Below are 27,287 nucleotides of genomic sequence, written 5' to 3'. Positions count from 1 at the left end.
TTTTTTCAGAAATCTCTCAGTCAGAACATGTAATATCATGCTTAGGTAACTAGCGAAACTAGCGAGCTAACTTCCGCTAACTTCCTGCTAACTTCTAACTCCGTTAAATGTAATAACTTTTGTTTTCATGGATGCCTGGAAGTTAAACTTTATAGTTACACCTGGTAAAGCAGCAATGCTGATCGTTTTATTAAAGATGAAAGAATTTAGACAGTTTTTACCTCTAAGTGATGCTGCAGTGTTGTTTGACCTGAAGCATACGGAGTTTAGGACCGAGGTTACTCCCAGATTTAAGAGCATCTTAATCCGACAAATATGACAATAACAACGGCCGCTTGCATGTTCTGCAAAAAAATGTGCTTTGTTGTGTATCTGACGAACAAACACCAAACCAGTTCCACATCACTGAAGTTGCACCATTTTTACAAACCAATTCTGGTTCATCTGTTTCACTCAACAATCGGCCATGTGCGTATGAAAACAAAGGCACTGCGCATGCGCGTTTTACTCCCATTCTATCGCGATATTTCATTTTCCTATCGTTGCCTAACATTATACCGGTATTACCGTGAACGGTATAATATGGCCCAGCCCTACCTGCCACTTCTTCTTTCGTCTTCCCTTTGTCTTTGTTTCCTCAAATTTTTAAGGACACGCTCTGCAGCATGCTGAGATATGCCAAGTTTCCAGCTAACAGCTTTGAGAATCATCTTGGTAGTGCAAATATACGATTTTGTGTCTGTCAGGCTGTGATATATGTGGCATAGTTCATAGATTCAACAAAAGAAATGGGAACAAATGATGTGGTTTTGTACCAATGCTGGTAAAGCTAAGTAGTCTGTAGACGCAACACTGGTTCATCCCTTGAGTCAGGTGCCTTATTTATTTATGAATGAGTAATGTGTCAGGGCTGAGTGGCTCAACAAACAGAAAAAACATTCCTCTGAAGATGGTCAGGTACTGGGGACAGGGACAGGACTGGAAATGAGTGGGAAAAGGAGCCAATGTCCAAAGAAAATCACTGAAAGATCTTAAGGCCTTGCTCAAGACTGCTTTGAAATGTTCCAAGAAAGTCTGGCTCCTTAGAGGCAAAATGTAAGGAAATGAGGGGTGGCTTAAAACTTTTGCACAATACTGCGTGAATTTTAGCTGAAGTGGTGATTTAACAAGCGCAGCTTTAATCCTGTACAACTGGCCCATCTCCTCTGGTCTGTCTCTTATTTCACGCCCTTGCTGCTCATGCTCCGTCACATGATTGTTAGTTTTGTTTCTCGTGTTGGTGGAGGACACTCATCCACATTGACGTTACAGCGGTTGCTGGTTGTTGGCCAGATAATAGGTGGCTACAGTGCGGTTAACAGTCATAAGGATGACTATTTCTTTATTTCTGTGGTGTCCGCATGTTTTTGAGCTCCTTCAGGTCTTTTACTCATAGTTCTTTATCCTTCTTTCATGGTCTCCTTGACCTTGGCAGTGATTGTAGCAGCTAAGCACACAAACACACACACACTGCTGCTGCTCTTTCACTGGTTAGCGATAAGCCACATGACCAACGTGTCAGCTGACAAATTCTAGGCAAAAGGGAAAACTTCTTTCATCACAATGGAAGAAAAAAAAAAGATCAGGACTTTAACGTCCTGTGAGCGCGCGGTTGTGCGGTAGGAGGCCAAAAAGGCTTTCTTTTTGTGCTGAGTCATTTTTGTTCACGATAAGTGGGACATGCAGATTGGCTGACAGCAGTTACAGGATGCGAGGTGACCCTTTGAATGAGGAAGTGTTAGACTGAGTAGAACCAGACTTTTCCTGTTTGGCTTCAGTGCAGTCTTATTATCTGAGCATTTTTAAGCTGAACAGCATTTTTCCCCCCTCTTTATGCTGGACAGGTTTAATCTTTCTCTCTCCGTGCACGCTACAAGCTTTGTGCAATCACATATATGCAAGTGTTTGACACCCTGTGCTGTTTGCTCCCTCTGTTGGGGTGATGATGACGAGAATGCTGAAGTGAAACCGTTCCCATCCAGTTATGATTCGCTACATTTCACAAGGACACTTGTGTCCTACAAAAGGCATGGGTGACAAAATACTTAGTAATACAAAATACTTAATGGTGTGATACTGACCCTAAAATAGAGCATGTTGCAAAACTGTATGTGATAAAGGAGAAGGAGGACTGGAGATGCTGTTTTTGTTTTTTGCATTTTTGTGTATATTTTTGTTTCTGTTTTGGTTTTAGATTTTTAGTAGATCTTATCTACTGTATGTGAAGCAATACTGGATAGTTTTACTGGTACTTTTTACTACTACTAAACATTTTATATTTTACAGTTATTAGGTCAGAGCTGACTGGTACATGCTGACAGATAAACATGGATAACATCACACTGAAACCCCAGAGTCTGTCTTTATTTTTATTTTTTTATTTTTAAAGCGGGTTGAGTTGCTGCCTCTGACAGTGGGGTGATCTGCTGCCTGGTGGAAATCTTTTCATGAGAAACGGACACCTTGCGGTGCTGAGACACATGTCAGGGCATTTCTGTAATGTTTATGCATTAACTGTAGTAAAGACACTGAAGTTTACATTCAACACAAAACCTAAACGCCACCCCAACGAGATCTCGTTGCAAACCCGCTGATGATGTTTGACTTTATACGTGAATTTCAAACGCTCTAAAATGCAGCGCTGATCATACTTCTCAAATTGAATGCAGCAGATACTTTTAAATGATTTTGCAGAAGTTTTTATGATCGATTCATTAAACGGAATAATTGTTCTTAAAGGTTAGCAAAGGCAAATGGAAATGTGCACAGGCTGTATCATATCAGCATATGTTTGAGCATCTGGAGTGTTTGCACTGGTCTGAAGTCAATGCCAGTATCTAAACCTTAACATTTAAATATCTGGTGGTATGACTTAGTTTCATGTGCAAGTTATTGAAAGCTGGAGGTGCGGACAGAAGCAGAAAGAGCAGCGCAGGTGTCAATGATAATGGATATAGCACTGATTCAGTCAGATTCAGTCAGGGTTGCAAAGTGGTGTGTATATGTGCACTGACTGTATGAGATTTTCAGTTTGGATGTTTGCACAGGTATCACCTGAGCCATCAGCTCATGAGGGCTGGCATTGTCCTGCCTGAACGAACGTCATGCTCAATTAACACTGACTTTATTTGAAAAAAACGTTACAGAACGCACAGACCGGTTAACCTTGAGCTGAGAAAAGTCAGATGTACATTAAAATAAAACTGCCAATAAAACTGTTTAAATTCTTGTTTTCTGTGTGTAACCACATTTACACAGTAAACTTCCAGCTCAGTGATATCAGCTGATGTTGGTCTTTTGGGGTGTTGAATTTTTGGTATCTGCTGCTCTCACTTTGATTTAGAAACAAGACATCTGGCTTTTCTACAGACTTGAACATCACACTGTCCGTTGGAAAAGTCGTTTGTGTACTGCTTCCAATGGTTCATGTCAGACCTGCAGGGCCGGTCCCATATCTCTTTCTCTCTGTTTGTGTCTCCTCTTCATTCGGCTGTGACTCTTTGCTTGTATTGCATTTCATTCACGCTGTTTTGCACTTTTATTTGAGAGACCCTGTTCTTGCTGTTGGTTTAAACCGTAGTAGCTTCCCACTTTAGCTTTTGGAGGAAGTGATTCTTACTTAGGGACAATTGGCGCCGGCCATGATTTTTCAAATTCATATATCTATTAACTATAGCTCCTCTTGTAGAGATAGTTGAAAAAAATATACAACCTTAATTAATGATCTCTAAACCTACTTATGTTTTGTTCTTATTTAAATTTTTAAAAGATTATTTGTGTATTTGAGTTATTAGAGATAATATTATCATAGTATAAATATCACCTGGGTCATGAATCGTTGATGTGAGATCAGGAAGGCACCTTAGAGATGCTTACTTAAAGTTTGAGAGGCAGTGCGTGAGCCATAAAGTCATCTTGGTGTTTGAGTCACGCGCTCTCCTACTTTAAAATAAATTTATGACTCTGTATAGCCATCACAGCAACCCTTTTACACCCCACTGGAGAGAGAATAGATTTCTCCATTTTAAACTTTGAACTGGGTATCTGCATATAATGAGAGTGTGTACTGCCAAAAGAACCAGTGATTGCCTGTCCTTCATTAACAGAGCCACTGGTTAATGTGTCACTTGTACAATGGCACTAACACACACACACACATGCACAAACCTCCCCCTGTAGTAACTGTATCCCATCTGATAAGATTATAGGGCACTGTTCTCTTTACGTGTTATGTAGTTATGTAAATTGTCAGTTCTTATTCTCTGTCACCTTCCTCGTGTTTTTGGTAAATATGACTGGAATGTGACTGCTTTGCTTTGATTTCCATTTACTTTGTCTTTAATATGTTACCACCAAAGTGACTTTCAGTTCATATTTAATTCAACATGAACAAAAGAGTCAGGTGAAACTTAATCATGATACTCGCTGGGAGTGGCCAGAAAAATGTCATTGTGCACACACTGTGGCAAAACCAGAAATATCTAACAGACTTTTTGTAATACTGACTTGATTGAACCTGAGCTATAAATCAAGGATATATCACTTTGACAAAGGGTTTGTGTCTTTCAATACAACTGAAAATGCCTCCAGCCTAAAGTAATCTCTTCTGATTTACAGTACCGCACTAGGTTAATAATCTGTACAGACCTTTGACTGAAATACGCCTGAAGATATAGAAAAAGGGAACACTGTTAAACCCCTTAGCTAAAGGTCTGCATGCCACTCACAGCTTGATTGACTGAAGTAGCTGTTAGGTGCACAGAAACTGTATCTTTGTCCAACAAATTACAAACATAGCTCTACTAGCTGGTGAAAAATATGGCAAACTTGTTTTTACCGGCGCAAAAACACACACACAAAAAACATTTTTTGGTGAATTTTCCACAAACCGCCTTGAGACTGGACTGAAGCTCCGTGACTGCTGCTAACTGCTCCCAATAGTGAGGACTGATTAAAATAAACAAAGTTAGCTTGTTTGTCCAAGCTAACATGCTGAGCTTAGCTTAAATGATTTAGCTTAACTTCTGATAGCTTAACTTGGCTTAATTTGAAAGTTAGCTTGTTGAGATATTTAATTACATTTACATTTAATGTAAACATTTAATTAGCAATGATAATTAAAAATAAAATAAACCTGTCAATCACTAAAGTATATGTTAGCGTGTGAAAGAAATTTAGCTCACAAAGCCACAGAAAGGCCTCTAGCCTCACGTTTTTATTTTTAATGAGAGGCGTTCCCTCACTTTTTAGTTGTTTCTAGCTCTGCCAGTCTGTTACATTTATTAAAAACTGGTGTTTAAACATCATCTGATTTTGATATATTTCACATATTTATTTTCTATCTGTGGTTTTGGAACGAGCTGATGTGATCAGCGAGATCTTTTGTTGGTTTTTTGTTGCCTAACAAGAAGAAAGAAGAGCTTTTATTGTGTGAGTGCTAGAGTGTGTTTATCTGTTTCACAAAGGTCTGTAGGTAGAATAAACATTCGCTGATTGCTTTGTTTTGGGACTGTGAAAGTTTGTTGTCCTCTTAGACAAAAAGGCTGGCATTTGGAAAATTTTCCTGCAAATTCCAGTAATTACTTCCTCGATCATCATTCTACTCCACGTCAGGTTTTTTTGGTTTTATTCATTTAATGTAATCAGGAGTGTATTGTTCTGAATCCTACGCAAGCTCATGACTTTTCTCTGATGTCAGTCACACCCTTTGCCCTTTCATCCCTTGCATTCCCTTTCCTCTGACTCCTTATCTGCTTAGCAAGAGAGAGAGCGAGAGATTGAAGGAGGGAGAAAAGGTGGGTGAGGGAGGGGGTTACCTGCCCTAAGTGGCCCCACCTCTCTCCTCTGGCCATTGAGAATGAGTAAACACTAAACCACCTTTGCTTACCTCAGCACTCAAACACACAGACTCAGGCACTCAAGGAGACTGGCTAAACTCCTGCAGCCTGTCAACACCAAAGGAGTGTGAATGGACGCAGGGAGAGAGTTTTAGATAGGTGTGAAAAGATACCCCGTCAACACAGACTGCATCTCCTCGGCCTGATCGACAACATCTGAGTCTGGAAAACAGGTAACATCTTAAAACTGACCCCGAAGGTTGTTTCTGTCTGTTTTAAAAATCTAATTTGCTTGAGTCTCCTTAAAGCATGCTCGTTACAGACGGGTATCTTCATGAAAGACAACCTCAATAATTTCTAGAAGCCTTTGCCTCAAAGACGTTCCTAACAGGACAGCTTCTGATGGAGACGTTTCTGGTTAGACAGCTGTTTGCGTTTCGATTTAAATAGAAATCCGTCAAGTTTTGCTTGATCATTTTACCAGAGGGGCCTGTTTCACCACTTTATCACAGTCAAACTGATTGGTTTAAGTGCCTTTGCTGTCTTTATTCCAATCAGAGGTTGGAATGGAGATCAAGGTATCCCTACAGTGGAACCAGTGGAACCAGTGGAGTGGCATGGCACACCACTGTGTGTGTGTGTGTGTGTGTGTGTGTGTGTGTGTGTGTGTTCAGGGTGGGGGATAAAAATGCTTCAGTGGCTACACAGAGAAGCTGGTATTATTACCCTTAGACTTCCGGGTTCTTCATCATATAATGCGTGGACTTTTACCCCAGTGAGGTGAGGTGTTTGCTTTGTGTGTGTGTGTGCATAAGAGAGAGACATGCTGCTTCATTCATTCACTGAGGGTATACTCTGTGCTAAAAGTACTACCAGAAATGACAATAACAGAAGTTCACTTTGTGATGGAAAAGCTAAAAAAACAGCTGTTTGTAATGACATCGCTGTTGTTTCCGTCTTCTGTAAGCGTGCTGTTGTGGGAGAATTGACTCTCTCGGTGTGTTTGGGTAGGCCCAAGAGTACGTGAAGATTAGCTCATTTTTAAGTGTGTGAAGTATGTGTGAATGGGAAAAACACTGGGGGAAAAAAAACAAAATCCCAAAATAAAGTCATGTTGCTCGGTGTCAAGCATGACCAAATACCTGTGCTAAACCTCAAACACACACTCACACACACTCTGAAGGAGCCCGTGTCACGAGTGTGACACCGCCAGCATCAGTAGTAATTGCTTGAAACAATGTCTGCTATGGCCTTGAGCGGGCTAGCTGATTAGCCGGAGGAATGTGTTTGTCTGAAGAGGCAAAGCTCCTTTCTGCGAGTGCTAAAGCAGCTCTTCTGATTAGTAATGACTTTGTTGCTGTATGAAGGATCTGTATATTGTGATACTTTATAACAAGACTTAGCTTTTCTTTGAGGATCTTTGTTATGTTGGGTTAGATTCTCATGCTGGACGCAAATCGTGCTGTTTTGAGTGACATTTGAGACAAATGTGAAGGTCCTGGAGGTGGAGGGGGGCTCTCGGAGTAAATGAGCTGGAATCTTTCCTCTGTAGTGGAGTTACTCCGAGCTGGAGGTGGTCACTTACACACTCCGTCTGACCTGAAATTCTTCAGGCCAGTTTCACTTTGAAGGGCTTTCTAGCACTGAGGGAGGCCTGCACATTCGCGCCCCCCCCCCCCCCCCCCCCCTCTCTTTTTTCGTTAACCTCCCTCGCTCCTCTCCATCTGGTCTATTCCTCCTCAGATCCCCACTCAGACTCTCTTCCCTTTTCTTCTAATCTTCCCCTTTTTCCTGCATCTCCTTGCCTCCTCTCTTTCATTCCTTCCTCCCCCTCCCTGCTGCTCGTCTTTGAGCTTGGGTGAACCAGAGGAATGAGGGTGACAGGTACATGGATGGGAGGAAGGAAAAGTGCAGAGAAGGAGGAGAAGGAGGCATAAGGGAGCGGACGCAGGGACAGAAGCAAAGCCTCTCAGGAGTTTAGCTAATGTAATATAAACATTTTAAGATAATGCAGATTTCTTTGTCTCAGCCTCACGACTGTTTTTTTTTTTTTTTCTTCGTTTCTCTGTCGTCCTGTTGGCGTCAGCATGTTGACAGCTGAGCTGCGTCAACATGAGAACATCATGTGTCTTAAGAGGTCAGCCGCAGTGCTCACTTCTCTTTTGTCAAGTTGATTGTTTCCCTGTGCTGTGCTGTGGCTCAGATAATGCACCGTACAGCGGCCAGAGACACCACGATGCCTCCTTTGTATTTGGTGCCATTCTAATCAAAAGACACCATCCCGCTCGGCCTTGTCAAAGTTAAAAACAATATGTGTGCTGAAATCTGTGAGAGAGTTGAGTTGTGAGAGCCACCTGAAACTTGGAAGCAGTTTGACGTGATGAAAATCACACCAGGAAACGTTTTTTTTTTTTATGTATTTCTACAGCAGTTTCTGTGGCTGACAGGCCACACTGTTTTCTTCCAGGAAAACAGTGTGGCCTGAACAGTGTGGTGCACTCCTACAGGTCGTATCACTCCGCAGAAATGAACAGCGGGACCTCTGGTCTTGTGACACGCTACTCATTTACTTATATAGACGGCGCATGTAATAATCAGTCATCCTTTCTAGCTGAGATACTGATTACCAGGACTGTTTTATGGCTGATTTTTATTTCAGCTTATTCATTGTTTTGCCTATGTAACAGATTCCTGTGTGTGTGTGTGTGTCTTTTAATCCTGGCCTTAATAGGGAGCCAGCTTATCATAAATATCCTACAAAGTCTAAGACAGCTCTATAAGTTCTTTCTCTCCACTGATTACTGTGATTGATTTAGTTCTAAGTAATTGCTTTACTTAAACACAACGTCAGTTTCAGCCATGCAGTGTTACGTTTAAAAAGCAGTTTAGTCTGACATCAAAAACCAATCAGTGAATGCATGTATTTAACTGATCATACGTCCTCTCAGCAGATGAACATGAAAGTCCAGCAATGATCGTTCTTCGCTCATAAGAATTTATTTTCACTTAATTTTCTCTTAGTCAAAGTCGCAATATCCAAATTTCAAAAGATTTGTTTTCCCAAATCAGCTGCAGCTAAACAAATGTGATGGATGATTCTGTCATTTGGCTTTTCGCGGGAATCGTTGACTATCATAAAATATGCAGGATCGCAGCTTTATTTCATAATTCTTTGTAAATCATTGTTTTCTGCGCTCCAAAACATGTCGTCTCACACGAATGACTGCGTGGTGTGAACGGTGCCTGAATAATGATTTAGTGAGCGTGTCCAATCATTGAGGAGACAGTCAGCGTTTTTCGGCCGTCTCTCAGTTCTTCCCGTGGAGTTAAACGATAAACTGTTGACTTGACCTCCTAAACGATTAACTGTGCAGTCACCAGAACACCTGAAATCTCTGAGGCGTGCCTGAGCTCTGATTGGCTCCCACTAATGAGTCACAGTTAATGATTTAATTTAGACCGACCCCCCTCGGCTTAGAAGAAACCCCGGTTTTACTTTACACTCAGCCCCCCGCACCTTCTACTTCTTCTTTTCTTTATGTACACACACACCTTTACATTCATACTTTGACCTGGGTATCTTTACAGACACTGTTTTGGTGTCATTTGTACTGAGCGAGCTCTTTCTGATGTGATTGTAAAGTAAATTCATAGACAGAAAAGCCCGTTTGTATCTCACTATCATTTAATCTTTAGTCTTTGTCCGTCCATTATTCTTTGGCCTTTATACTTCACACCCTGTCTTCTTGCCTGTTTACTCAGTCGTTAAAGAGTGAGGTCGGTTTCACTAGCAACTAAAACTTAGTGTGCTTTTCACCAGACTGTAACTCTCATGTCTCCCCAAACACTCTCTTTTCTCGCTCCTTTCAGAAGACACAGGGAACGTTTTTTTTCTTTGTTTTGAACAAAATCTGAAAGCGTGTGACTTTTTTTCTCCGTCCTCTCTCTCATATCTTGATCTGCTCTTTTGACTGCCCAGGTAGGTGTGTGCTGTTTGCTTAGGTTAAGCTGTGCTAGGAACACGTTCACCGTTGTTATGTACAAAAAAAACACACGTGAATGCCTGAATGCACACGCACACACTTGTATACAGTCACAGTTTTGTGCTGATATGACAGAAATCACTCCAGCGGTAGCTTCCAGTCAGAATTTTCAGATGTCCCTTCACTGCAGCACAAACATGAGGAAGTATTCAAACCCCAGTTTGAACGTTTCCTGAACATTTTTCCCTTTTCTGCAAATCTAAGCAGAAAACCCTCAAAACCCATTAAAACTCAATTTCCCATCATACTCTTCTCTGCATTACCTGCTTTCACTTGTCAGGGAACAAAGACTTGTTGACTTGTGTTTTTTTTCTACAGCTGCGTTGGATCAGTGAAAACATATAGCTGTATTCCTAAATGCAGTAAAAGTACTATAAAGGTAAAAGTAGTGCAGAAGTACTCTGTTAGGTCTGCTTGGATATATGTAAGAATGTTTTTCTTTCTGTTGAACTAAACCACTATCTTTCACTAAAGGAAGTGCTAGAAAATGGGTTGCATATTCCCGGACAGCTGGGTGAATGGATGCTGGAAAGCTTGATCGTGCAGAGGGAGCTCCACCTAAAAGCTCCTTGTGATTGCTTTGGTGATCACTAGCAGATTTTTCAAACAAGCCGGCGCCTTCCAAGTAAACACCAGCCAAGTACTCAGTGAGTGGTAGTGAAACCATCAGCACCTTTCAGTTTTGCCACAGTCAGCGACTGTTTGCAGAGAAGTTGGCATTTTTCATGCCAACTGCTAGTAACCAGAGCAATCACAAAGAGGCTTTGGAGCAGGACTGTGCACCTCTTTGTGACCACTTTCACCTGACGATTGGCAGCAACCACTTGCCAACCGGTTTGGCAATATATTTTTCCCTAGTGACCAATGGTTGCCAGGTGGTTGCAAACAGGTCTCTAGGTCTGGGTGACCGAGGCCTTGGTTGTAATGTCACTTAGTGGCATGCTTCTCTTGGCTGGTGAACACTGACAGTTTATTTGTCTTTAAGTAAGCAGATAAATTAAAATTACTGGTTCAATCATGTCATTTGTACATGGAAAGTCTGAAAAGGAGATTACAGCATCAATTATATTTTCCACAGTGTCAGTATATGTGTGTGAAATATAAATACTGCTCTATGTATGAGTAAATTTTGTTAACGTGCTTGTGTGTGTATGAAATAACAGTAAAAGTAAAGATGAGATTCATCCACATGTACACACAGATACACACAAACTCAAGTACCTGTTTTAGCTCCACCCTCATCAGCTCTCATGCTTGCAGCTTTGGGTCAGTGTGTGTGTGTGTGTGTGTGTGTGTCTTAGTGTAGAGGAGGCTGGACTCTGTGCTCAGTGCCCTGCTGTACCTGTCTCTCATGGAGGTGGACTAACACTCCCAGAGCAGGCGGCCAAGCAGCGGAGCGCTGTGAAGCAACAGGGGTAGATATCCTCCTCTCTGACCACTCTCTGCTTCTACTTCCTCTTCTCTTTTCCACCACCATCCCTCTGCTACGATCTTTCTCAAGATTTCTACTCTGTTTTACTCTCACTTCCCCGTATCTCTAGCTCCCTTTGATTGGATAGGCGCTCGCTGTCCTTGAATGACAACTTTTTGTGACTTGAGACTATGCGTTGATTATTGTTGTTGCAGTTATCTCTACGGACCTGTCTTTGAAGGATGGTTTAAATAGTATTTGAGTTATTTAGGACTTACCTCAAACTTACCTTAACAGACCACATCTGTTGTTATCTGGCTGGTGTTTGTGTTGCATGTATAAAGCAGCAGGACTCAGGCTTATTTAAACGTTGGTGCTTCCACGATCCTGTTCTGCTGCCTTGCGACGCTGTTGTTAGGGGGCTGCTGGGGGGACTGTGAATCAATTTCCTCCACGTGTCTACATGAGTGTGTGGCTAAAGATGGCAGCCTTCTTAGGCCTATTTCATCAGTGCTCTGGATCGCTGTACAGACCTCTGTACATGCATATTCCTCTGATAAGAGAAATCCTAAAGTCATAAATAATACAATATCCTTCCTTTTCATAGCTGACTACAGATTCATAATGTTATATGCTCACTTGCTCTTTTGAGAAAAAAGATGGATTTTGCAAGTCAATCTGTGTTTATGACGACCTGAAGAACTCTGTAAAAGCCTCTCTGTCCGCTCATAAAACAACTCAGTCCCCAGTAACACGCTGTTAATATGCAGAGAATCAGGTGCTTCTATCAATCATAAACGTAACGTAGCAAGCAATCTCACGGGAATAGCTCGGCTCTGTTAACTAAACAAATTCCCGCTCTTGAACTTCCTTCGCTTGTTCGCTTGCCAGTCGTTCTATCTTGCGCCGCTCTGAGTTCGTAACCTTTGACCAGGCGAACTCTGAGCTCTTAATGTCAAGGTAGATTATTTTTAACAAAGTAACTAGCTGTTCCTGTTATGCCCCAACAAAGAGGCTCAAATCTGAAGACGTGAGCCACACCTAAGTGGTCATAACTTTTCAAACTCCTTGTCTTTACTGGATGAGACACCATCTGTAAATCTTTATGCTCTCTGTGAATAAAGGCTGTGATTTGTGTTCACCTTGGTTAATTATCTACCTGTTTCAGCCTCAGGTTTCCTCCTCCTCCCCACTCTGCCTTTCTCTGTCACTTATACACATGCAGGATTGAATGCTGAAGATGTTCCCCAAGCTGCTTTTTGTCATTTAATACGCTGTGTTGTACATGTGCTACACAAAGGATCTCAAATTCACGCAAATTATTCTCATATTTTTACAACAGAGTTTCACTTCACTCCTGACACGGTCAGCACTGAGGAAGTTAGGAATGTCTAGGAAGTGGTGAAAAGCAGGAAGAATGATTTAAATTTGTTGTTTTTTTAATACTAACTGCTTCAGTGCACAAAGTGTCAAGCTCACTGTGTTACAAAGCTTCATTTTATCATCCAGCAGAACTCCCAGTGTGAATATTGTCCTCCTTTTGTCATCAGCCTGGTAAGATAAGGCTGATATGAGGTCGAGTCATGTTAGCACTTCACACGGTAGAAGGAACAGAGGGAGGGCAGACAAAGAAAACCACACTGAAGCAAAAAAATAGAAGAGATTAAAATGTCATGAGCTGCAGAGATGACGAATACGCTGCATAGTTTGTTTGCATGCCAAAACAAACTACTTTCATAAATGTTTTCAGTGGCAGCCCTAAAAAGGGACGTGAAGTGACAAAAAATACTGATAAAGTGCAACAAACCATGTAAGACATTTAGGGGTTTTTTGTCATAAAGGAACATTCCATCAATAATCATATTTACCGAGGGTGATTTTACGTCTGTCGTCTCCTTATAATTACTTTGCACTGATTAAAAACACAAGACTACATGCAAAGGAAGCTGTAAGGTAGTGGTTAGTGTGTCCAAGCATATAAAATACACTATCACAAGTTTTCACCACCTCATAAAATATGTACTGATATGTGCAACTATTTTAGGACACTTTTATTTTTCGTACATTAACACAGGTGTAATGTACCCACAAGGCATCTTTCTGATTAATTTTTATATCCCCCTTTTTTCTTTAAAAAATAATTTGTCTACAACTGGCAGAAGATTTTATTTCTTAAGGTGAAGGGTTAGGGTTGCTTTTGATACGGGTGCCAGTTTAGCTCAGTTGGATGAGCAGGCAACCATATGCCACAATACTGAAAGCGGCTGGCTGGAGTTCGGGTCTGACCCGTGGCCCTTTTTCCCTCTGCTTTCCTGTTGATCTTCACAGGAAAAAATATATTTAAACAAAAAAGTTGTCTTCTATAGACTAACATTAGCCTATAGAGGGGTCTTACTGAGGTCACACATACATTGCTGGACAGTTGTTCGCCACATTTGATGTGTTACAACTTGGTCAAACTTGGAAAAATGTGTATTCCCCACACGGTGAGTGGCTGTTAGCTGTCAGTAAGTCATACTGGTCAAAAACATGGTGCTGCACCAAAAAACCTAGTTGTGATTGCTTTGGTCTTTAGCAGATTGCAGCTACTTGTAGTTTTTGCATAGAGGACCCCAACCCCAAAGAGCTGCTAGCTGAGTGGTAGGAAAACTTGAAAAAGTGTGTCTCAAACTGGAAGCAGAGACATACTTCCAAGTATGAGTTAGTTTGAAGGTGACAGTGTCTGTTTGGCAGCCTAGTTTAAAAAGCACCTCCCAACAACAACAGCTCCTAGAAACCTTCCATTGAATTTGCACGACATACGAATTCTAACATTAACCTCAGACAATCCACGCACCGCAGAAAAATTTGAACCTGTGGATACAACCCGGAAGGCTTCGGCATGATTTCTTAGTAAGACCCGTGTGCTGATAGGCAGGCCAGTTAAATGCTCAAAGGTTTTGCTTCCTGAGCTAGAATACACACATTGTCCTTAGTTTTACCCAAGAACAGGTCCATGACCCATTCTTGGAAAACTATTTTGGAAAAGCAGATATAAATGAATGTCATCTTGATCTTCGTCGGGATTCAGCAACCAGTGGTGAACTACTGGCAAAAGATAAAGGAGGAAATTTTTTTTTTTTCCCCACACTTGGTGATTTCCTTTTCCTTTTCCTAACCGTTTGGGAGTTTGTGCTTTGTTTAAAAAAGACATTTAAAGCTTCCTTCCTTTTTTGTACTATCATCCATGTTTGAACTAGTCATTCTAAGCCCCTCATTCAGCCTTGGACAAAGTGACATGTGAACAGGTTTGTTTGTAGGAGAGTGGGATGTTGGGTCAGGTCAGATCAGTGTGCAGGTTACCATGGTTGCTTGGCTTTTTAGTGTTTTGCCTTTGTTGACTGCCTCACCTATCTCCATCCTAGTCCAGACAATCTTGTGCTGCACAAAGAAACCCAAGCAAAGCCTAAGTAGCGAGTATTTGTTTTTTTGGTCTATATGTTTTTACATGATACCGAGTCACATCAAATTAGTGTTATAGTCTGTTCTGATTGGTTGCTTACTATTTTATGCAGCATGATTTGGGGGATTTAAAAACCTGTGGATTTTTCCATTCTGAATGCCGGCTGTGTTGGAAAATAACAGAGTAAGAGGTTTATGTTCGGGAAGCCGATTTCTGATTGTTCTCTGTTCCTTTTTTAGGGCTGCACTACTTAATGAGGACACACTGAAACACACATGTGCACACACTAATAGCTGCACCCACACTCTGTATGGCATTCATATTGATAAGGAGATGGAAAATCCAACACCGCCACGTGGTGAGCGTGCACACAGGAGGCTTGTGTGTAGCAAAGATGAATGTGTGCAGCCTTTTGTCACATAACAGGGTTTATGTTACACAAAATTCCTTATATAGCTTAAGTCCTCGCTGACTTTTTACACACAAGCGCACCACAAACACACATGCACTGAGCATGTGACCTAGTCATACTTGGTGAACCTTGAGCTGGAGGTTTCAGGGTTTACAGCCCTTCAATCTGTCTGATAGGGGTCAGAGGTCAGCAAGCAATCTGAGTTACTCAACAAAACAAGGTTGTAAAACCACTGATAGGGGAAGGCGCCCTGAGGATTTATGGATGCTGTATTTCCACTGTGGTGTTCAGGCCTCGTAATGTGTGCTGGTTTGTTTTAGTCAGGTAATCTTGCATGCATGCAAATTGTGCTCAAAGTCAGCAATCAGTCACTGTTGTTTAAATGATGTCTTCTGATCATCAGCCTATTTTCTTCCCGCTGTATTTTTTTTCTCTGTCTTTACAGCAGCCATTTAATTCAGTATAATTTGACAGATCTCTCTCTTATCCTCCTTCAGGCCCTGATCTGATTGGATGGTTTTGTCAGAATGACAGCTGAAGATCCTGCTTCTTCTTCGACCATGAGTAACAACGTTGCCCCCTCCAAATCCTCTGGTGCCCATCACTCTCACCATGGACAGCTCAACATCCCTGAGGGTGTTGCTGGTGCACCTAATGAGGCCTCACTGGTGGCCCTGATGGAGCGTACTGGCTACAGTATGGTCCAGGAAAATGGTCAGCGAAAGTACGGTCCCCCTCCCGGTTGGAATGGTGCATCTCCTCCTCGAGGCTGTGAGATCTTTGTCGGAAAGATTCCGCGGGATGTTTATGAAGATGAGTTGGTCCCAGTGTTTGAGTCCGTAGGACGCATCTATGAGATGCGCCTGATGATGGACTTTGATGGGAAAAATCGAGGGTACGCTTTTGTAATGTACACAGAGAAACACGAGGCCAAGAGAGCCGTGCGGGAGCTGAATAACTATGAAGTGCGGCCTGGGCGGCTGCTGGGTGTCTGCTCCTCAGTGGACAACTGCCGTCTTTTCATTGGTGGCATTCCCAAGACCAAGAAACGTGAGGAGATCCTGGAAGAGGTCTCCAAGGTGACAGAAGGCGTATTAGATGTGATAGTTTATGCCAGCGCTGCAGACAAGATGAAGAACCGTGGCTTTGCCTTCGTAGAGTATGAGTCACATCGTGCAGCAGCCATGGCTCGTAGGAAGCTGATGCCTGGACGCATTCAGCTGTGGGGCCACCAGATTGCAGTGGACTGGGCAGAGCCAGAGATTGATGTAGACGAAGACGTGATGGAAACAGTGAAGATCTTGTATGTCAGGAATCTAATGATGGAAACCAGCGAAGAGACGATCAGACAGGTGAGGACCGACTGGCTATTTGGGTTCGAGCATGCAAAACATTTCTGACACGATTTTAATTTCTCCCATCCTTTGTCTTTAGATTTTCAGCCAGTTTAACCCTGGATGTGTAGAGCGTGTAAAGAAAATCCGTGACTACGCCTTTGTCCACTTTACCTCCCGGGATGATGCTGTGTTGGCTATGGACAACCTCAATGGCACAGAGGTAGAAGGGTCCTGCATCGAGGTGACACTCGCCAAACCTGTCGATAAAGAGCAGTACTCACGCCAGAAGGCTTCAAAGGGGGGAGCTCCTGCCACTTCAGAGGCTACTCAGCAGAACTACGTTTATCAGTGTGATCCCTACACATTGGCATACTATGGTTATCCTTACAACACCCTCATTGGACCCAACAGAGAGTACTTCGTCAAAGGTTAGAATGATTTTTTTTTCAATCAGTAATAATCTGTTGCAAAATTCAGTGTTTCATGAAAAACCCTCTTGGTTGGAGCCAAAGCTCCAAAACATTTTAGGATCTCATGATATGAAAACAGTATTTACTGTAAGAAATTTTCAGACGTTCAAAAGGACAATATGATCATTTAAAGATTCATTTGATGAGAAATTTTAAAGAAATCTTTAACTTGATGAGGGTTTGTGGCTTAAAATCACTTTTATGTTACAACCACAATTCCAAACAAGTTGGGACACTGTGTAAAATGTGAATAAAAAAAAAGAACGCAATGATTTACAAATCTGACAAACCCATATTTTAGTCACAATGGAAGACATCGGAAGAAGCATATCAAATGTTTAACTAAGACCTTTTTCTTTAAAGACAAAAATTAGCTCATTTTGAATGAAGGCGTGATCTTTGGGCCCTCCGGCGGCGCTACAGGCGTTATTCTGTCATGGAAATCACTGCATGTGCTCAGGAAGACTTCCAGAAATCACAGTCTGTGAACACAGTTCAATGCACCATCTACAAATTCAGGTTAAAGCCTTATGTGAATTGTTGTTGGATTAAGACTCATTTAAAAATGGATTGAGACAGAACAGAAAACTGTTCTGTGGTTAGGGGAATCGAAATTCTCAGGTCTTTTTCAGTTCCCAGAAGTTTACGGAGTGTTGTTCAGAGCGTAATGGATACTACAGTGGTGAACATGGGCCTGTCACAACTTTTTGAGAAGCGATGCTGCCATTAAATTCAACGTGATCAGATTCTTTCTTTAAATACATTTCCTTAGTTTGAAGTTTTCGTACATTTTCTTTGTTCTAAGCTTTGAATAAAACATGTGTTTGTGAGATTTGCATATCTTTGCCTTCTGTTTTAATTTACATTTCACACAGCGTCCCAACTTTCTTTTGGAACTGGTGTTGTAAAAGGGAAATACAAAACCAGCTGATGGATCAATGAATGCTAATCCCATCACCTTTAATGATTGATTTTAAATATGGTCTTGGGTGATAGCAGGAAAATCTAACTTTGAGCAATCATTGTGTTTTGGTTTTCTCTCCAAAGGATCCCCAATGATACAGAACAATGGTAATCTCTCACATCCTTATTCCTACTTGTTACTCTGATGAACAATGAGCCTTCTTGCCATGTGACAAACTATACATTTTCTAACACCATCTTTTTCCTGCTGTGCTGTCACCTCCCATTTCATGCTGGGTTATTAGAGAGCTCACCACCAAGTGGCAAAACTCTTGGAATACAAGTCGACAACATTATGGAGTTACATAATAGACCTAATATAAGAGACAGAGGCCACACTAAACCCAAACACCTCCAAGTCGGAGCAAAAATTCAGTAGCAATATTTCTCTATGTGCAGAATATTAGCTAAAATATGAGTTAAATTAGTCGTGTGCAAGTTCTGATGTCTTGAGAAACTTTCAAAACTCATCTTGCCAAAATTGCCCCTGCTGCCCTAAACCACAACCCCTGTCATCATATCCCCTTAATTGTATTTTAAGCAGGTACTGTGAGAGGTCGTGGTCGTGCTACTGCAGGTAATCGTACCCCTGGGCCACGGGGGTCGTACCTCGGAGGTTACTCTGCCGGTCGTGGCATCTACAGCCGCTACCACGAGGGCAAGACCAAGCAGCCTGAAAAGTCCTATGAGCTGATGCCCAGTCTGGAGCTCGCTGCTTCCGTCAACCCAGTTGGCATCAAACATGGCACAAGTCAGTGAGATAGACAAACCCCGACCTATTCTTGCCCATCTCAAAAAGGCTTTTACTAAATCTTCCAGCCCGCAGTTTTTTCTCCTGTGTGATTTGAGGAGCATTTTTTGTGAATCAGCTTTCTAGTCATTTCTGGACGGTCATGCGCAAAAGGACGGCCTTTCTTTCATTTACAGTAAAGAATAACAACATTGTAGTCAGTCCTTTCCAACATGACCAGAAGGTAACGGCTATACTTCATTCCTCATTCTTTCCTTTTCCTTACACAACAGAAATTTGTCTTTCTGGTTATTCAGGTTCAAACTGTGCTGATCAGTGCTTGTTTAAATGAGCGGTGAACTGAAACCTAAAACACAAAAGCCATGACTGTAAGGGTTGTTTCAGACACACCACAGGGTGATTTTAAAACACCGTTACGAGCTTCTTCAGGTAACACTTTATGCTGACAGTTGGAGCCCATTTAAGCTGATATTTACGAGAAATGGTTCACACCAATGGTGTGTCTCCATGAACATGAGAAACATGAGAAAACATGCAACCCCCTGCTAACAAGCAATAAAATAAGAAGCATTAATGTTTCCAAAATATTAATAGGCCTAAAATTACAATTTATGCAGTTTTTATAATAGAAACAATTTAAAAAACTACAAATTAAAGACAAACTAGGCAGTGAGAGAAACCGGACAAGATTTCACGAGCTCGTGAATTACGCCACCGCCCCTCCTTCAGATAGAGATCGACTTTATTAAACACACACTGGGGAAATTCACTTGTTACAGCAGCACAAGAGTGAAAAAGAAAACGTGAAGTGGAGAAATATTAGAAAGTAAACAAAAACTCAAAAGCACTAAAAAAGCAGAATTAATAAATCCCTACAAAAAGAGTATTTTGTGTTATGTACAAATGGTACTATATACAGTAAAAATACCTACCTATCCATAATCTGTGAACATTATCTGCAGGGTTATTGTAAACCTGTCAATCCTGCTTTTGGGTGCTTTCTTTTTGGTAGGGTGTCACCACAGCGGGTAGCTCCCCAGGTTTAGATTCTGTACATTTTTAAGCCAGATGCCCGTCTTGATGCAATTCTAGAGATTTGCATCACATCCCAGAATCGAAGCAGGGATCAGTCACTTGTTAGGTCAAAATATAAACCCTACACTGTAGAACCACTGTTTAACATTGCTATGTATTTCTTTAGCAGTAACTATTAGCTAACTAAAAATCAATTAACCATAGCTACACTTCTTTATAATAATCATCAATAAGAATAATAAAGTGTTACCAAATCTCTGGAGTGCAGAGGTTTAGTCAGCAGCCATATCATACATAGCTTTTTATACGGTTGTAGTTTTTTCGAGGCAGTTTATATGCAGTCGTCTCCAACTTTGACTTGACAGATGGATGATCTTTTTTTGTCTTTCTATTTTAATAAGTGCTCGAACATAACGAAGGTAGCTTTTTCTCTAGTCACACTGAGTCTTATCTGTAGCTTTGTGAGCGTTATGACAGTTTAAGCCATAATCGGAGCTGAAATGCAAATGTAAAAGCACAAACTAAAGACTGTTGTGTCCACTCTATTCTGATCACTTGAAGGATGATTCCAGTGTTATGAAGAGTTGTAGCACATCTACATCTACAGCAACTGCTCTCCCAGCTAAGAGAGAAACGTTGTAAGTGTCTTGTTTTCAAAGGATCATTTTCCTGGTGGAAAAATTCAATTTCTTTCATTCTGCCTTATTTCCTGAAAGCAGGCAGGGGGGAATGAAACTGAGTTTATTTTAATGTTGGTGGATCATCTAAATCCTGTACGTTTCTTTTTTCAAGAATGAAAGATAGAAACTGAAGTGATTTTTTTTTTTTAAAGATGTTGATATGGAAAATTTAAAACACTGGAATTATTCTTCAGCCTTCAAATTCTTCGACTAAAGCTACTAAGCCTAATTGTTTTATCAACATATTGATTAAACCTTACTAACCATTTACTGCATGTGTGTGTCAGTGTCGTGTGTTTGGTGATCAGAGATCCGTTCAGTAGAGTCGACGTTACTGATGTTTCCTTGTTTAAGGATTTGACCTCAATCTGCAGCTCAGTGTCGGTGCCGGTCTGTGTGGAATCACAGGATTGAAAAGACTTTTGTGGATCTGAAACAATGACTGATGTTGTGTTTGCTCTGTGTGTGTGTGTGTGTGTTGAAGTGCTAGGGTTAATCCCCAGCTGAGCACCATCATAAGCTGAATCACACCACAACGCCAATTTGTGTAACTTATTTATTTCCACTTCTTGCTGAAATTGAACCCTTCACCCTGTTTGTGCTGTTCTCTCTTCGCCTCTGTAGTGTTTTATCTCTATAAATGATTGGATGCATGTGTGCGCTTATCTGTTATTTCCTGAGTAGTGTTAATATTTGGATGATGCTCTGTTGTCTCCAGTCTGTTATCCAAGCTCTCATTTGTGTGTCTCTCTATGTGCAGTGGCATTACAGACTCTGGGTGGGCAGTACCCAGTGTTCAGCGCCACTCCTGCAGCCAAGCTGATGGAGGAGGGGAAGGTGCACACAGTGGAGCATCTTATCAACCCTCTGGCCATGCAGCACCCCGAACACTCCCCCGCTGCTGCTGCTGCTACTGCTGCTGCTGCTGCCACCGTCCTACCTGCGGTCTCTACCCCTCCACCCTTCCAGGTGGGTATTATTCACGGGGTCAAAGGGAGTCGGAATGACATTCAGATAATGAGCAATTTAGCGGGATTGGTAGGTCAGTGCATATTACGGTTATATTAATTAAATTTTTTAGATTTGTGTGGCTGCCGTTGCTCCTGGTAACACTACGGATATACTTTCTCAGTAATAAGAAAGCTATGACATCCAACAGCCCACTTACACCCTCATCATATCCTTTTTTTTCTTCTCATCCCTGTGATGCGTTCATGGTGCAGATGGCAGGGGCGATCGTGGCTCAAGAGTTGAGAGGTCGCCTTGTAATCGGAAGGTTGCCGGTTCGAGCCCCGGCTGGCTGTGGCTACAATGTAGCTTGCCATCACCAGTGTGTGAATGGGTGGATGACTGGATGTGTAAAGCGCGTTGGGGTCCTTAGGGACTAGTAAAGTGCTATATACAAATACAGGCCATTTACCATGTAAAGTTGCAGTGGCTGTAATTCAGCACCTGCATACCACTACAAAAGAAGCGCAAGCATAAACTGAGTGATGTTTTTTTAAATAGGAGGGCAACTTCATGGTCAACTTTTCAAGCAGCTTGACAAATATCTCAGAACAGAACAGCTGTTTCTGCACAGTTTGTTCCTAAATGTGTGTGTGAGCTAAGAGAGAGAGAGGAAGAGAAGCAAACGTTAATGTGCAGGACTGGGAAACGGAGAAAGATGTAAGAAAGACGATGAGAGATTATTTTCCAAAGTTTTTCAATCATTTTTGAGATCGATGCATGATCTGAACTCATACTTGAAGTATACAAATTCCCTTATTCAAACTTTGCATGAAAATACTTTAGGTCTACTGAGCTGGTTGGTAGACGTTAGTTCAGGCTAAACTGGTGAGTTTGCAGTTTTGTGACGTTAAGTTACATCACACATCAACTGATACTTAACGTGATGATGCTGACTAGATTCACTCTCTTTTTACTCATTTTATGGTGTCTGGGGGTTTGAAAATGAACCATACAGCTCATGAAACATCTCATTATATCTTGCTGAATTTGGCTGGCCAAATCCACAAAGAGCAGTGAACAATAGAGTAGCAGCACAGGTCAGCTGATCGCAGCCTTGCAAAGCAAGTTATTATGTGGATTATTTCTTAAGGAGTTCTTTTCCCCACGCTGCACCTCTATAACCACGTCTCAAGGTTCCCTCACCTGCCAAAACACACTGTGTTAGACAGATTGTTATAACGGATGCCCTCTATTGCAACCCCAAAAGGATTTATGTCTCTCCCTGGAATCGAACTGGAGATCTTTCACTGGGCATCCAGATGTGTGAGCTATTATCCTGTGGAGCTGTAGAGGGAAGGTGCAGTAGAGACTTATTATAATCATTCACGTTAAGCACCAATAGCAATGCTTTTATTTCATTTATTGACAGGAGGCTGGGGAGTCTTTAGTTTCCCTTTAAGGACGCTGGGGCCCAGGTTGAAGCCCAGGGCCCATACTTAGCCCATGTGTGATTCAGACCTTAAAGAAAAGATTAACTTAGCGACTGTGAAGCCGTGACTTGAGATTTTTACGGCTCTATCTGGCTGTTTTGAAACCAGTTGTGATTAGGGATGGGCTGGTCTGACTGAGAAAGAGATGGTCCGCACTCATTCTGTAGCAGCCTGCCCCATTGCTACATAAGCCCCCCCCCCCCCAAAAAAAAACAAAACAAAACTGTGCTTTATTATTCTTTACGGCTCTAATGGGGACCATACTTAACAAAATAAACATCATGCTGCATTCAGTAAGACTTGAAAGTAGTCATTAAGACCATAAACCTATCAGCAAAGTGTTTACTGAGGTCATGGATCAAGTGAGTATTGGGGTCATGTTTCCATAAACTTTTGCATTTCTTTGTGCAGAGTTGCTTCCCCCTTCTGGTCAATAGAAGGAATTCAGGTTTAAGTCACACTGGCTTAAATTCTATGTAAAAGGAAGCTATGGCCACCCTTCTTATGTAAATTAAATACAGGCATTGTGGGCACGCTTTAAAAATCTCCTTTTTCTAATTCACTTTCTTTCCCTACGCAGGGCCGTCCAATCACTCCAGTCTATGCCATGGCCCACAACGTACAGCGCATCCCAGCAGCTGGTGGTCTGTATGGACCTGGGTATGTCCCCATCACAAACTACACTGCCAACACAGCAGCTCTGGCAGCTCTGCAGAAAAACGCAGCCGTGGCGGCTGCAGCATACGGAGGTTACGCCGGCTACGCGGTGCCCCAGGCCTTCCCCGCCACAGCCTTCCAGCTGCCCATCCATGATGTCTACCAGACATACTGATTAAGAGGCTCAGATCCTGCCTGTGACTGAACTACATCTCAGCATTGTCTGTCCCATCACGTAGAAACATCTCAAACTTGAGCTCGAAAGGAATTTGTAGCAAATATTAAAAGCACACACAGTGACAAACAGCCTGACGTCTCCTATCGGCCTCGGTATGTCCTCAACCCAAGGTGAACATAGTGTTTCTAATTAGGCAGCATCACTGTTTTCTACTGAATAATGTAACAAATGTAACAAACGACAACTCCCAATAACACCCCTCTGCCTTTTTTGTTTCTCTCCGAATCCCACCACGGGAACACCGAAGGTACGTTCAAGTATTTATGAAGAGAAGATATATATTTAAGGTGTCTATTCTTTTTCGCTCTCTCTTTCCATGTTGCCGTGGTATTTGTTCTAGATTTGAAACTATTTTCAGAGTAACAATAAAAAAGAGAGACGAGTTAATCGTAAGGAAGAAAAACTACAACAGGAACTACTGATAAATACCGCTGAAGACTGCTGTCTTCAGATATACTAATGCCTTTTTTTCCCCCCATCATTATATAGTATTTTAGCCAATTTTACATGCTGTAGGTGATGCTGTCCGTCCATGCTGGTTGAATGCTTTGAACACGCCTGTTTGGTACTTTTTGGTTATTGTAGTTTTTATTGTGTTTTTGGTTGTTTTACATGAAGGTTCTAGGTTTTCTAGGTTGCATTTATTTACCTATAATTAGCTCATTTTTGCTCTTTTTTTTTTGCTTTGCAAGGTTGTTTCTCTATCTCCTCTTTGATACATTGAAACACATTTGTTGGTTTTCTTTGAAGAAATGTTGCCTGCTAAATATTTGTTATTTTGACAGATTCCTGTTGGGAACAAATAATTAAGAAAGAAAACTGGAAAGCTTTTTGAATGATGTTCAGCTGACATGGAAAATGTTCCACATTTAAAGAAACGGCGGTAATAGGGGATTAAGACTGAATAGATGTTAGCTGTTTTTTGTTCTTACTCAGTTATGTATGTTTTTTTCTGATGTTTTTAATTGTGAACAACTACGGACAGAAATGAGAGACATTTTTCTATCTGGACTGGAGCACTCTATCACTTGAACAGCTCGTACTTTTTGCCAGTGCTGACCAAAAACCTTAACATCCACTTCAGTCTGAGGACTTTAGAAAGACTCCTGACTACAGTGCCTTACACCTACACGCTGTTTATGCAACTGCCTGCTTTTCACTGTGCCTTTTTGTAAGAAAACCAAGCCCGCGTGTTTTGGCACAAAGAAGAATTTGTATATCCCATGATGCAGATTTGTGGTATTACTGTATTGAGGTTTCAGCTTTTGTAGCCAGATGTGCCAAGGTTGCCTCCATCCTCTTCCGAGGTGCACGTAAATGTATTTATAAAAGGCGAGAAGTTGCCACTTTCAGATGAAGAGATATCAAACGTGTGAACTGGAGCAAAGTTTGTGCTTCTTCTCATATAAAGCCTGCAGCTCCTCAATGCTCAGCAGGCGCTTTGAAAACTCTGCAGTGCATCTACACAAGTGTACTTGTGGACTGGGAATAACTGGGAGCAATACATCCCACTGGAATATGCAAGTATTGTAACACTCGAATTCAAACAGCTGCTGATCATGAAGTCACACTCCACAAGAGCCATCCTTTATGAAAAATGCCAAACATTTGAGTGTCCTTTTATTTGTAAACCAGCTCTTTTTTCTTTTGTATTATTATTATTCTCCTTCACCGCATTCGATGGTATTTTATTTGCTAATATGAGGGCTCCCTGGCTTTTAAGTTTAGGCCCAAGAGTGTGAGTGAAAAGACTGCTTAACTAGTCCATAGTTGTGTAATCTCACTCTGTATTCTGCATTTTACTGCTTCTCTCTCTCCTTTGAAACTGGATTTAATGTAGAAAACAAACTGCTGTTAACGGCTCTTATTATGATCTTGTACGATGACAATAAGTCGGGATATATTTAATATATGCATTACGTGTGTTGTTTATGAAGTGAGAAGAAAAGGCATAATATATTGTAAAACCTATTTGTTTTCTTTATTTACACCTTGTTTAGGTATAAAAGTCAGACTAACAAAAGTAGATTCTTTTTTTCCCCCAAAGTGTCCAATAGTTTGTTAAACATTGGAGGTTATTGTGCTTTTGTTAGGTGTAACGTTGTGTTTGCTATTTGGAACTGGACGCGGTGTTTAGAGTGGGAACGCCAAGTTCTCCCCGTTATCGATATCAAAGGTTAAACCTGGCCCGCCGAGGCGTTACGACCCATTGGCACCTCCGGCTCAATGTGTTGCAACTTTTTTTGGCTAAATAATTAAAAGATCTAATGATGGGTGGATGGGGCAATGATTTAACCTTCACCAAAATTTCACGTGGTTTTAACAACAGAAAACTGCATTCTCCCTTCCACTCACAGCACCTGCTTTACTTTCCATCACCTGCATTTCACCCACAATGCAGCAGCGGCAGCAGGACGATCTTCCTGTGTCAGTATGGAGCTGCGCGTGCCTGGTTTAACTTAGATGTTCGGGTTTAGCATCTTTAACTCTTCGTAGTGTGTGCCTTTATTGCCAACATGTGCCCTTTGTAGACCTATGCAGACTCTTTTCTATCAGAAGGCCCCGTTTCCTTGTTCAGCATTGGTATATTTATAGTGATATAGTAGATAAATAAAGCATTTTTGAAAGGATGCACTCTTGCCGTCCATCGTTTTGTCTACTTGGTTTTCTTTGTTAAACATTAGCCTTGGATTAAAGTTGGCAAAGGTTGCAAGTGCTGAAAAGGGGACTTCAGCGCCGACTTCTGTGAATGGAAACCCATGTCTGACCTCATACATCAACTATTATTAAGCAATGTCACAGGAGGAGCACAGTGTTTCATAAACTCCTCTGTGGCACCTCAACTTTAATCTAGAAACACGCTGTACCCCAGCAGGAGGATTTAGATCACGTGGTGTGGTACAGTATGCTCAGGAAAAGGTAAGTTTTTTTTCAGCAGGCTCAGATTTCAGCCAAATGGTCACATGTTTAACTACTAAAATTGAATAAAGCGTAAAAACGCCTGAGTATCGGGCCTGTGTCGGACGGCAGCAACGCCAGCAGTGAATCCATTTCAAGCAAGATCACGCTCTGGACACATGAACATGGCCTGTGAACTCTCACCAGCTGCTGTTACGCACACAAGCACAACTTCTCACTGGAGAGGATTTACACATTTATTTAACACTGCTAAAGAGGGTTTATTTTAGCTCATATCTGTTAAAGTAACCAAGAAAAAGCAGAGTGAAGAAATGCTTAATGTCAGGCAGATCATGGAGACACAGTAAAAACAGTGAATGAAGCCTTTGTCAGATTTTTTTCATCAGATCTTAAAATTAAGTAAATACAAACAGCACTTGACATATTACAGTGTGTCATTGTTTATTTGACAACAAACTGAGCTAAAATGAAGAAGCAGAAGTAGACCCCATGATTCAGAATCAGAATACTTTATTGATACAGGCATATATATATATACATAAAAGTCACTTATTAATAAATAGCTGAAAAAGAACATGTGCAAAAAGGGTGTAGCTGTTGCAGTAAACAGTG

At 41.4% G+C, this 27,287-nt stretch overlaps 1 protein-coding gene across 11 annotated transcripts in view; it reads left to right on the top strand.

Moving 5' to 3' along the window:
• rbm47 (RNA binding motif protein 47) overlaps nucleotides 1–26,386 on the top strand; it is a 38,620-nt gene extending 12,234 nt beyond the window's left edge. For 4 of the 11 annotated variants that reach the window (XM_085409888.1, XM_085409889.1, XM_085409886.1 and 1 more), the window contains 6 exons: nucleotides 15,682–16,536; nucleotides 16,619–16,949; nucleotides 18,039–18,062; nucleotides 18,496–18,705; nucleotides 21,181–21,389; nucleotides 23,442–26,386. In XM_085409888.1, the coding sequence (XP_085266014.1) occupies nucleotides 15,712–16,536; nucleotides 16,619–16,949; nucleotides 18,039–18,062; nucleotides 18,496–18,705; nucleotides 21,181–21,389; nucleotides 23,442–23,693 (1,851 nt within the window). In that variant the 5' untranslated portion in view covers nucleotides 15,682–15,711 and the 3' untranslated portion in view covers nucleotides 23,694–26,386. Of the gene's footprint in view, nucleotides 1–5,916; nucleotides 6,110–11,261; nucleotides 11,335–15,681; nucleotides 16,537–16,618; nucleotides 16,950–18,038; nucleotides 18,063–18,495; nucleotides 18,706–21,180; nucleotides 21,390–23,441 lie in introns of those variants that run through there. The other 7 variants (XM_085409887.1, XM_085409891.1, XM_085409892.1 and 4 more) reach the window with 7 other exon arrangements.
• Nucleotides 26,387–27,287: the final 901 nt, after the last annotated feature.

The sequence above is a fragment of the Rhamphochromis longiceps genome, linkage group LG6 (genome assembly GCF_057381845.1).
Source record: "Rhamphochromis longiceps isolate RC_006_pf linkage group LG6, R_longiceps_female_GT1.1, whole genome shotgun sequence".
NCBI lineage: Eukaryota > Metazoa > Chordata > Actinopteri > Cichliformes > Cichlidae > Rhamphochromis > Rhamphochromis longiceps.
Note: the sequence above shows the minus strand (reverse complement) of the source record. Positions and strands in the feature narration are given on the sequence as shown.